Source organism: Oncorhynchus masou, chromosome 6 (assembly GCF_036934945.1).
Source record: "Oncorhynchus masou masou isolate Uvic2021 chromosome 6, UVic_Omas_1.1, whole genome shotgun sequence".
NCBI lineage: Eukaryota > Metazoa > Chordata > Actinopteri > Salmoniformes > Salmonidae > Oncorhynchus > Oncorhynchus masou.
In genome coordinates, this window is record NC_088217.1 from 74,296,779 (window position 1) to 74,309,823 (window position 13,045).

Consider the following 13,045-nt stretch of genomic DNA (forward strand, 5'->3'; position numbering starts at 1 on the left):
CTCAGTGAGTGTGCCTTACAGTATAATTAGCGAGTGTGTGTGTGTGTGTGATCACCTACATTGTTTGATTAACCGTCCTGACTTAAACTTGAAATGAACCTCTGATCAAATTTCCCCCACATGCTTCATAGTGTGATTACTCAAAACGTCAGTTATGACAGGTGCTCGGGAACACCTGCGCTGTAATGGAGATTCCTAAGGATTATGAGGACTAGTGTAGTGTTTTTATTTTTAAAGGTCCGTCGTTCCAAGTTTGTCTGGAAATTCCAGACGTGTCATGTTCTCCCGTGTCCTGTATCAACAGTATGCCAATGGAATACTGATTCCCACCCCCCACCTCCATCCCCTCATCTCTGTCTGACGTAGACTGTCTCAGTGTCTTGAATTCTTTCGGAATACTGATTTCTTTTACTACCTCTGTGGATACATAAAGCACACCTTTTCTCCACTGAGTGACGCAGGAGCTCTGAACAAGGAAAGGGTGCTGTCTCCTATCTCTAGACGTGTCACTAGCATGGAGGCTTCTTTGATCCCAAGTGAGAATGGGGTGACGTTCACAGAGATGACACCGGAGTGCAGATAAGGGAGCGTGACAATTGGATTTCTAGGCGCGAGAAATAAATGGATGAGGACAGGTAAACCGACGAGATTGTTCTCCTAACCTAACCTAGCACAACCTACTGTTACAGGTTTAGTGAATGTTGCTGTTCTCCTTCGTGGCAAAGGGGAATGTGCATGCTTGCCTGCCTACGAGTATGTGTGCACGTGGGCGTGTATGTGCGAGCCGTACCATTGGAGGTATGAGACAGCTATTAGGAGGATAATATATGGCTGGTCTCAGAGAAATATATCTGGCTTTGTGGCGATATTTTGCTCTGATTTGGCCTGAGTGTAATAGATGGGTCTCCCTGTTGGGCATAAAGGACTGAGTGGATTTCAAATACATCACCCTCTCTGTGCGCTTGGGATAATGATAGTACACTGAATCCTGAATCCCAGACAGTCCACACTATTGATATTATCCTTTGATATCCAGGGAATATTAGACATTCCGGTGTTTACTGTGCCCTTGGTATACCCATGTATGAATTACCTGGTCCCGGCTGTGTGGATCCGCTGCAACATCGGCATTTAACCTTCCATGGCACAGATGTCAGTGAACTCTGAACTCTGACCATTTGCCCAGCTCTTGGAGATGAAACCGTGATCGATATGCCTGCGTGTAGCTCACCTAGGGTACGGGACTGAACACGATTCATCAGAATACAGATTTAGGAGAGGGAGAGCTACAGTAAAGTAGTGAAGCTGTATTGAAACTCGTCCTGAGAAAATGGACCTGAACAAAGAGAGAATGGAGATGCTAAAAAGACGTAATGGATTATATAACCCAGAGATACATTAGTTTAGAAGGGGGATGGACAGAACCAATTGGAATAGGTAAAGAGAGGGCAAAAATACACAAACATGGAGGATGTGGACTGTGGATATGGTGCGAGTGGGTACATCAGAAGCATAAATGTAGGATGCCACACCCAATCACATCACTAATGCCAGACAGTGAACTTCAACCTTTGACCCATTGTGCATACGTGCTTGCATGAGGAAGTGTGTCAGATGGTTTAGGAGTGTTATGTAGCACAGTGTAAATTAGATGTGTGAGTTATCTAAGTGGGAAGTGTCTATTTGTAGACTGCTGACCCCACCCAGATACAGGGTGCCAGACTGCTGTTTGTTTTTATGAATCAGGTTGTCATTGTAAATAAGAATGTGTTCTTAATTGACTTACCTGTATAAATAAAGGTCAAATAATAATTACTGGAGTTAATAACAGAATCATTCTGGGGCCCAATTCCAAACTGATCCCACTACCCTCTCGCTAGTTCCTCACAGTTTTGGGACCGAAGCCAATTTGTTTTAGGCAGGGAACAAAAGAGTTTGGCGTAAGGCCTACCCAATACTAGGGAAAACACTATTCTAGTCAGGAGAGTCCTATGTCATTAGTCTCCTGTTGGATCAGTTTGGACTGAGAAGCTGCCCTATTGAGTCTGTCTCTGATGATGCGTTGCCTGTTCCTGTTTCCTCTCAGCCACGTGTCCCAGAGCAGCTCCCTGGAGGAGGTGCACCGTCTGGATGGGGTGCAGCTGGTGCCCCCTGACCCCCGGCTGGTGGAGATGAGACGGGACCCTGTCCTGGGGTTTGGCTTCGTGGCCGGGAGTGAGAAACCGGTGGTGGTCCGCTCTGTCACGCCTGGTATGCATCAACGTCCCACCAACTGCCTACATCTCCCATGACCCCTCCTGGTATATCCCTCCGCCTACGTCTCCCATGATCATCACTGACCGAACTCACCTGAAGAGCTCTAATTTAAAACCATATCAATATACATGACACTCTCACGTCAGACCAGGGCAGAAGCTGTTTCACAGGATCACATCCAGATATGTCCCTACATGAAGTTTAGAAATCTACTGAACATGATATTGGTACAAAGTGTTCAAAGACATTTCAGTCAATACAAATTACATTCTAGTGTATGTGTTATGGATACCTTTACATCCTTGGGTTAATTCTGGCTTTCCCATCGACCTTTCAAGTGTCGGTAACATTATCTGTATTTTGGTTAATATGAGCAGTTCAATCGTTGTCACATGCTTGTAGTTTGACATTGATGCCATAGGGCTTTTCACGCTCAGCACTTTGTAAGCAGTGGTCCTTGGCTCCAAGCACATGTCACGTCTCTATCAGCCTAAGGGGTATATCAATAATCACTGTTTGATCAACAATACAATTCAATAACCACAATTGTCATGATTGAGAATTATTAAGGAATATGAGGGTCGTGTTAATTCTAATGAGACTTCTGGCCCTGGTGTGATGTCATCTATCTAGTCCCCGCGATATGTCCCCGTGCATTGAATAGTCCCCGCGATATGCAACTTTTCAGGGAAGTCAGGAACCAATACACGCAGTCAGTTAGCAAAGCAAAGGCTAGCTTTTTCAAACAGAAATTTGCATCCTGTAGCTTTAAAACCTCTAGCGACTCCCAAACCCGCATGCGGGAGCATAATCATCACCTGAAACTAATCAGCATAATGCAGCGGACCTAAATATCCCTAGAAAATGTTCCTATTCATGAAAATCACAAATGAAATATATTGAGACACAGCTTAGCCTTTTGTTAATCACCCTGTCATCTCAGATTTTCAAAATATGCTTTACAACCAACGCTAGACAAGCATTTGTGTAAGTTTATAATAGCCTAGCATAGCATTATGCCTCGCTAGCAGCAGGCAACCTTGTCACGGAAATCAGAAAAGCAATCAAATTAAATCGTTTACCTTTGATGAACTTCAGATGTTTTCACTCACGAGACTCCCAGGTAGATAGCCAAAGTTCATTTTTTCCCAAAGGATTATTTTTTTAGGTGAAACAGCTCCGTTTGTTCTTCACGTTTGGCTGAGAAATTGCCCGGAAATTGTGGTCACCAAAACGGCAATTTGTTTTCCAAATTAGCTCCATAATATCGACAGAAACATGGCAAACGTTGTTTAGAATCCATCCTCAAGGTGTTTTTCTAATATCTATTCGATAATATATCCGTCGGGACATATTAGTTTTTCTCTAGGACCGATTGGAGTAATGGCTACCTCTGTATTTTACGCGAAAATCTCTCTCGGAGCCACCATGTGACCACTTACGCAATGTGCTTGCCTACGGCTATTCTTCAACAGAAATGCGTAAAACTACTTCACAATGCTGTAGACACCTTGGGGAATACATAGAAAGCGTAAGCTCGTTGATGGTACATTCACAGCCAAATAGGGAGTCATTGGAACGCAGCGCTTTCACAACCTGGGGCACTTCCGGATTGGATTTTTCTCAGGCTTTCGCTTGCAACATCAGTTCTGTTATACTCACAGACAATATCTTTACAGTTTTGGAAACGTTAGTGTTTTCTATCGAAAGCTGTCAATTATATGCATATTCTAGCATCTTTTCCTGACAAAATATCCCGTTTAAAACGGGAATGTTTTTTTTTTCTTCAAAAATGACAATACTGCCCCTAGAGTTCCAAGAGGTTTAACTCCAAAAAGTTTTGGGACACTGTAAAGTTCATGGAGAATAAGAGCACCTTCTCCCAGCTGTCCACGGCACTGAGGCTAGGAAACACTGTCACCACCGATAAATCCATGATAATCAAGAATTTCAATGAGCATTTATTTACGGCTGGCCATGCTTTCCTCCTGGCTACCACAACCCCGGCCAACAGCTCCGCACCCCCCGCAGCTACTTGCCCGAGCCTCCCCAGCTTCTCCTTCACCCAAATCCAGATAGAAGATGTTCTGAAAGATCTGCAAAACCTGGACCCGTACAAATTAGCTGGCCTAGACAATCTGGACCCTCTCTTTCTAAAATTATCTGTCGCCATTGTTGCAACCCCTATTACCAGTCTGTTCAAACTCTCTTTCATATTGTCTAAGATTCCTAAAGATTGGAAAGCTGCTGCGGTCATCCCCATCTTCAAAGGGGGTGACACTCTAGACCCAAACTGCTACAGACTTATATCCATCCTGCCCTGCCTTTCTAAAGTCTTTGAAAGCCAAGTTAATCAACAGATCACTGACCATTTCGAACCCCACCGTACCTCCTCCACTGTGCAATCCGGTTACCGAGCTGGTCATGGGTGCACCTCAACCACGCTCAAGGTACTAAACGATATCATAACCGCCATCGATAAAAGACAGTACTATACAGCAGTCTTCATCGACCTGGCTAAGGCTTTCGACTCTGTCAATCACCGCATTCTTATCGGCAGACTCAACAGCCTTGGTTTCTCAAATGACTGCCTTGCCTGGTTCACCAACTACTTCAGACAGAGTTCAGCGTGTCAAATCAGAGGACCTGTTGTATGGACCTCTGGCAGTCTCTATGAGGGTACCACAGGGTTCAATTCTCAGGCCGACTATTTTCTCTGTATTTATCAACGATGTCGCCCTTGCTGCGGGTGATTCCTTGATCCACCTCTACGCAGACAACACCATTCTGTATACATCTGGCCCTTCTTTGGACACTGTGTTAACAAACCTCCAAATGAGCTTCAATGCCATACAACACTCCTTCCGTGGCCTCCAACTGCTCTTAAACGCAAGTAAAACTAATTGCATGCTTTTCAACCGATCGCAGCCCACACCCGCCCGACTAGCATCACTACTCTGGACGGTTCTTGGAATATGTGGACAACTACAATACCTAGGTGTCTGGCTAGACTGTAAACTCTCCATCCAGTTTCATATTAAACATCTCCAATCCAAAATTAAATCTAGAATCGGCTTCCTATTTGGTAACAAAGCCTTCTTTACTCACGCTGCCAAACATACCCTCGTAAAATTGACTATCCTACCGATCCTCGACTTCGGCGATGTCATTTACAAAATAGCCTCCAACACTCTACTCAGCAAACTGGATGCAGTCTATCACAGTGCCATCCGTTTTGTCACTAAAGCCCCATATACTACCCACCACTGCGACTTGTCTGCTCTCGTTGGCCGGCCCTCGCTACATATTCGTCGCCAGACCCACTGGCTCCAGGTCATCAAAAGTCTTTGCAAGGTAAAGCTCCGCCTTATCTCAGCTCACTAGTCACCATAACACCACCTACCCGTAGCACACGCTCCAGCAGGTATATCTCACTGGTCATCCCTAAAGCCAACACCTCATTTGGCCGCCTTTCCTTCCAGTTCTCTGCTGCCAATGACTGGAGCGAATTGCGAAAATTGCTGAAGTTGGAGACTTATCTCCCTCACCAACTTTAAACATCAGCTATCTGAGCAACTTACTGATCACTGCACCTGTACACAGCCCAACTGTAAATAGCCTATCCAACTACCTACCTCATCCCCATATTGTTTTTATTTACTTTTTTTGCTCTTTTGCACACCAGTATTTCTACTTGCACATCACCACCTGCACATCTATCACTCTTAATTTTAATTTCTTAAATTGTAATTACTTCACTGCTATGGCCTATTTATTTTCTTACCTCCTTATGCCATTTGCACACACTCTACATATACTTTTTCTATTATGTTATTGCCTGTACGTTTGTTTATCCCATGTGTAACTCTGTTGTTGTTGTTTGTGTCACACTGCTTTGCTTTATCTTGGCCAGGTCGCAGTTGCAAATAAATAAAGATTTGATTTGATGTATTTTTTATTTCACCTATCTGCCTGACGAAATAAATGCATAAGGCAGCCACTGCCATGGATTGTATCTCGCCTATAGCAGCCTCTGAGCAATTATGAATTCTCGACAGAACAATTACCTCGTGAACTGACTCTCCGCTAGGCTGTATATGAGCTCACTGAAACACGGTGCTGTAGTGGTGGCTTTTCCCTGTCAGTTAGTGTGATAATTAAAATGACACGATGCAATTGGACATGCAGTGACACCAATCAAATTACTTTTTTGTTCTCATCTGACAACTTTGGTGAGGTACAGCGAATATTAGTCGGTGAGAAACACCAATCACTGATGGATTACATGATGGTTGTTGGACAATCGATCCTTTAGGTATTCCATGTTGTTTTCATTTTATCCCAATAATCCACTGAAAGACTTTGACACATGTAACATTGTCGGTCAACTTATGAGTGTTGCTCATCCGGTGCTTAGTGTGACTACAGACTGAGACGACAAAACAGTTAAGGCAGAGTGATTCTCTCTTAGCGTCTCTCTATTCTATTCAGATGTTTGGAGAGTTTCTGAAGCCCCCTACGCTCTCTCCCCATGTCTCCTCTCCTCAGCCAGTGTCATCCATCAATCCGTTTATTCAGAACCTCACTAACAGGCTTTCTTGTTGGAAAATAATTAGCGCTTTCAGAATCGGTGCAGGCATCGGGAACAAAGGCCCATCTTCATCTGTGCCTCTACATTGTGCCTCTACAACACAAGCAGAGAGATTCAATTGCCAGAGCTCGTAATCTCCACAGGAGAGAGTGTGATGCAGAGAGACTGTGCCACACCTGGGAATTGAGTGAACCTGGGTTTTTGAGAAAAATGTCATCATGAGTTCATTTTTCTTTGGCGTTAGCGGGTAGGGCTGACGTTTGAAACCAGATTTGAACCGAAGACAACGTGAACACGGAGCCTAAACGCCTCAGTGCATCAGCATTGTTTACGACAAATGTATGTACAAATCCCTGACGATCTGTGTGCATGTGTGTTCATGTGTATTCGTGTGTGTGTGTGTGTGTGTGTGTGTGTGTGTGTGTGTGTGTGTGTGTGTGTGTGTGTGTGTGTGTGTGTGTGTGTGTGTGTGTGTGTGTGTGTGTGTGTGTGTGTGTGTGTGTGTGTGTGTGTGTGTGTTTGCAGGAGGTCCCTCGGAGGGAAAGCTGATCCCAGGAGATGAGATCATCATGATCAACGACGAGGCAGTCAGCTCAGTGCCCAGGGAACGAGTCATCGACCTCGTCAGGTGACCCTGTCTGTCTGTCTTATTGTTTATCTAGGGTATTCAGCATGGGTAACTATGTCCAGGCTGTGCCAACAGCTGTTATGTCCCTTCAGGCGCCAGACTTTACAGGCACGTTTCTCCTTTTGAGAAAAGAATTTCGTAAACCATTATTTCTGTCTCCTTAACAAAGTAGAGACGTTACAAAGTATTCAGTGATTTGATGGCTGTAATTTCCCGGACCCATCCGTACCCTTAGGGGGGGGGGGGGACATCTTGTGTCCTGTCCTTCACGTTGTAGTTTTTATTTTGTGATTATGCTCTCAGAAATGTGTGGAGTGTAAACACGGATGACAGTTGTTGTATTTCTGAAGGATGACCAGACTTTGTCAAAAGGCCTTTCGGTCGTTTTGTGTTCAATTCTGAAAAGTGAACATTGCATTTTCGTGACTGCATTACTTGATTGGACATCTCTCACATATTCAGAGCCAATTGTACTGAACAGAATTCAGCCAAAAGCTTGGGTAATTATACTTTCTAACGTAGCAGACATGACATTTCATTTGAAATTGATAAATGTCAGAGTCTGAATTGAGGCTGTGTTCTTGCCTGTTTGTTTGTGGAGACGTGAACATTTTTAATAACATCTCTTCCCCCCCCCCCAGATACCAGAATATGGTGTGTGTATGTATGTCCATGCGTGCGTGTGCCTCCAAACATGTGTGCATGCGTGCGTGTGTGCGCGTCTGTGCCTGTGTGCGCGTGTAGTTCATTATATTGGATTGGAAATCATTGATTTCCTGTTTACGTTGCCATTAAATTGAAGTCATTCACTGTGACTATCAGTCAATTAAATGTGCTTTTCTCCCTCCAGAAACTGTAAGGAGTCCATTATGTTGACTGTTGTCCAGCCGTACCCTGTGAGTATCTTTATTTTTTGAACTGTTGGTTATAATAACAGGATGTAACATTGCTGCACACCCGACACAGAGATTGGTTTCATCCTGACCTCTGTGCTAAATCGCTCTGTTCTCAGTCGCCCAAATCAGCGTTCATCAGTGCAGCCAAAAAAGCCAAGCTCAAGTCCAATCCGGTCAAAGTGCGCTTCGCAGAAGAGGTCATCATTAACGGTCAGGTTCCGGTAAGTTCTCCTCCTGTCACATGGTTGACCATTGAATTTATCCATTTGACCTTTAACCACCAACTGAACTGAGCAAGTTAATTGTGTACAGTTGAAGTTGGAAGTTTACATACACTTAGTTTGGAGTCATTAAAACTTGTTTTTTAACCACTCCACAAATTTCAGTTAGGACATTTACTTTGTGCATGACTCAAGTTATTTTTCCAACAATTGTTAACAGACAGATTATTTCACTTATAATTCACTGTATCACAATTCCAGTGGGTCAGAAGTTTACATACACTAAGTTGACTGTGGCTTTAAACAGCCTGGAAAATTCCAGAAAATTATGTCATGACTTTAGAAGCTTCTAATAGGCTAATTGACATAATTTGAGTCAATTGGATGTGTACCTGGGGATATATTTCAAGGCCTACCTTCGAACTTGGTGCCCCTTTGCTTGACATCATGGGAAAATCAAAAGGAATCAGCCAAGACCTCAGAAAAAAATTGTAGACCTCCACAAGTCTGGTTCATCCTTGGGAGCAATTTCCAAACGCCTGAAGGTACCACGTTCATCTGTACAAACAATAGTACGCAAGTATAAACACCATGGGATCACGCAGCCGTCATACCGCTCAGGAAGGAGACGTGTTCTGTCTCCTAGAGATTAACGTAATTTGGTGCAAAAAGTGCAAATCAATCCCAGATGCTGGAGGAAACAGGTACAAAAGTATCTATATCCAGAGTAAAATGAATCCTATATTGACATAACCTGAAAGGCTTCTCGGCAAGGAAGAAGCCACTGCTCCAAAACCACCATAAAAAAGCCAGACTACGGTTTGCAACTGCACATGGGGACAAAGATCGTACTTTTTGCAGAAATGTCATCTGGTCTGATGAAACAAAAATAGAACTATTTGGCCGTAATGACCATCATGACCATCATCATGGTCATGTTTGGAGGAAAAAGGGGGAGGTTTGCAAGCCGAAGAACAACATCCCAACTGCTTTTCTGCAAGAGGGGCTGGTGCACTTCACAAAATAGATGACATTATGAGGAAGACATCTCAAGACATCAGTCAGGAAGTTTAAGCTTGGTTGCAAATGGGTCTTCCAAATGGACAATGTCCCCAAGCATACTTTCAAAGTTGTGGCAATATGGCTTAAGGACAACAAAATCAAGGTATTGGAGTGGCAATCACAAAGCCCTGACCTCAATCCCATAGAAAATTTGTGGGCAGAACTGGAAAGGCGTACACGAGCAAGGAGGCCAACAAACCTGATTCAGTTTCACCAGCTTATTGTGGGAAGATTGTGGAAGGCTACCCAAAACGTTTGACCCAAATTAAACAATTTAAGGCAATGCTAGCAAATACTAATTGAGTGTATGTAAACTTCTGACCCACTGGGAATGTGATGAAAGAAATAAAGCTGCAATAAGTAATTCTATCTACTATTATTCTGACATTTCACATTCTTAAAATAAAGTGGTGATCCTAACTGACCTAAGACAGAGACTTTTTACTAGGATTAAATGTCAGGAATTGTGAAACTGAGTTAAAATATATTTGGCTGAGGTGTATGTAATCCTCTGACTTCAACTGTATATTTGGTTCACATGAATTATATCTTTGTAGTTTATTTTTATAAGTAAGGCTCTCTTCTGATATGGGACGGCTGCTTAGCCTAGTGGTTAGAGCGTTGGACTAGTAACCGGGAAGGTTGCAAGTTCAAACCCCCGAGCTGACAAGGTACAAATCTGTCGTTCTGCCCCTGAACAGGCAGTTAACCCACTGTTCCTAGGCTGTCATTGAAAATAAGAATTTGTTCTTAACTGACTTGCCTGGTTAAATTAAGGTAAAATAAAAAATAAAAATAATAATAATATACACATCAGCATATCAGTTCAAATGAAACAATTTATTGGGGATGCATTCTAAATGGTGTGCTAGTATGGATATTGCTATTCACACCCCTTGACTTTTTCCACATTTTGTTACATTACAGCCTTATTCTAAAATCGATTAAACAAAAAGTTTCTATATCAATCTACACCCAGTACCTCATACAAAAAAAATGTTTATTTATTAAACCTAAAAAACAGATTTACCTTATTTACATAAGTATTCAGACCCTTTGCCCCAGATCTGGGGAAAGGTACCAAAACATTTCTGCAGCATTGAAGATCCCCCAAGAACACAGTGGCCTCCGTCATTCATGAATGGAAGAAGTTTGGAACTGCCAACGTTCTTCCTAGAGCTGGCTGCCCCGGCCAAACTGAGCAATAGGCTTCCTCTGTGGAGAAGGGGGAACCTTCCACAAGGACAACTATCTCTGCAACACTCCACCAATCAGGCCTTTATGGTAGAGTGGCCAGACGGAAGCCACTCCTCAGTAAAAGGCACATGACAGCCTGGTTGGAGTTTGCCAAAAGGCACCTAAAGAGTCTCAGACCATGAGAAACAAGATTCTCTGGTCTGATGAAACCAAGATTGAATTCTTTGGCCTGAATGCCCAGCGTCACATCTGGAGGAAACCTGGCACCATCCCTGCGGTGAAGTATGCTTGTGGCAGCATCATGCTTTGGGGATTTCTTTCAGCTGCAGGGACTGAGAGAATAGTCAGCATCGAGGGAAAGATGAACGGAACAAGGTACAGAGAGATCCTTGATGAAAACATGCTCCAGAGAGCTCAAAACCTCAGACTGGGGCAAAGGTTCATCTTCCAACAGGACAACGACTCTAAGCACATAACCAAGGCAACGCAAGAGTGGCTTCGGGACAAATCGCTGAATATCCTTGAGTGGCCCAGCCAGAGCCCCAACTTGAGCCCGATCAAACATCTCTGGAGAGAACTGAAAATGGCTGTGCAGCGATGCTCCCCATCCACCCTGACAGAGCTTGAGAGGATCTGCAGAGAAAATTGGATAAACTCCCCAAATACAGGTGTGCCTGTAGCTTGTAGCGTCATACCCAAGAAGAGTTGAGTCTGTAATCGCTGCCAATGGTGCTTCAACAAAGTACAGAGTAAAGGGTCTGAATACTTATGTAATATTTCCGTTAGAAATTTTCATAAATTTGCTAACATTTAAAAAAAAACGTTTTTGCTTTGTCATTATGGGGTATTGTGTGTAGCTGGATGAGGGGGGGAACAATTTAATACATTTTAGAATAAGGCTGTAACAAAATGCGGGAAAAGTCAAGGGGACTGAATACTTTCTGTGTTGATATACGCTTGTTTATCTGACTACATCCAGACAGTTCAACAATGCTAGCAAGCAATATAAGGTCATTCCTTTGTAAGTCCTGCTTCCACCTAGAACGTAGTGAAGGACAACTCTGTTCTCTTCATGTAGGCTACTGTATGTCTTGTATGTCATTCTTCTGTGTCTCCTTCCCACCCAGAACACAGTGAAGGACAACTCCCTCCTCTTCATGCAGAACGTTCTGAAGGTGTACCTGGAGAACGGGCAGACCAAGTCGTTCCGGTTCGACTGCAGCACATCCATCAAGGTGTGTGTGGCACTTTGTGGAGGGGGTTGGAGTGGCACTGTTTCTATAATTACTGTGGTGAAATGGGAGGAAATTAATGGAATATGGCGTGGGGACTCAACCTTGACTTGAAATGCAAATTGCATTCTAACCATCTTAGCTACACAGTGGCAGAAAACAAGAAAACAAATATAAAATGTATCATTTGGTATTAGGACATTGAAATTGACCTTTGGTTATGGTGTGATAGGATGTTATCATGACCTTACAAGAGAAGCTGTCTATCAAGTGCATTGAGCACTTCTCCCTGATGCTGGAACAGCGGACGGAGGGATCGGGCAGCAGGCTGCTACTGTTGCATGAACAGGAGATGCTAACTCAGGTAGGAATTACTGTAGGCATGCTAACGCTAAGTCATTGCTTTGACCTTTACTTATCCAGGAAGTCCCATTGAGGTCAAGCGACCTCTTAAGTAAGGTATACCCGGCCAAGAGGGCAATTCATGACAGAGGTCAATCAATGACTCAATCAACCAATCAATTTGCAAAGCCCTTTTTACTAGTGCTTTGCAGTATACACTTATGCATTTCATCTAACACGAAGCAAATGGAACTTCTGCTTTCTGCCATAAGTCCTAATAGTTTGAAAAAGAGCGGAAGAAAGAATAATATATGTAACTGAACTAGACACCCCTAGCCTATATCAGGAGGATAGGCCTCAGTATGGAGCTCTAGAGCTACAGGTCCAGGTTATCAACGTCCCAGAGAGAATAGAGAGAATGAAAGTCATTCATCTGTTGCAAGCCCAGAGTCACCCTCAGTGATCCCATTCTGCTTCCAAAACACACTCTCACCTCGGCCTCTTCACTTAGTATCCTATAGATAAGAGGCAATTCTATTCCAGCACTACCGCACAATCACACTCCAAGCTTCTAGCTGAGACAGACAAAGTACACATCCCAAATGGCACCCTATTCCCAT

At 43.5% G+C, this 13,045-nt stretch overlaps 1 protein-coding gene across 1 annotated transcript in view; it reads left to right on the top strand.

Moving 5' to 3' along the window:
• Positions 1-13,045, top strand: part of LOC135542598 (FERM and PDZ domain-containing protein 4-like) — a 38,824-nt gene that overhangs the window by 15,791 nt on the left and 9,988 nt on the right. Inside the window, 6 exon segments of the mRNA XM_064969695.1 lie at positions 2,087-2,250; positions 7,373-7,475; positions 8,326-8,371; positions 8,488-8,592; positions 11,979-12,086; positions 12,316-12,447. Coding sequence (XP_064825767.1) covers positions 2,087-2,250; positions 7,373-7,475; positions 8,326-8,371; positions 8,488-8,592; positions 11,979-12,086; positions 12,316-12,447 — 658 coding nt within the window.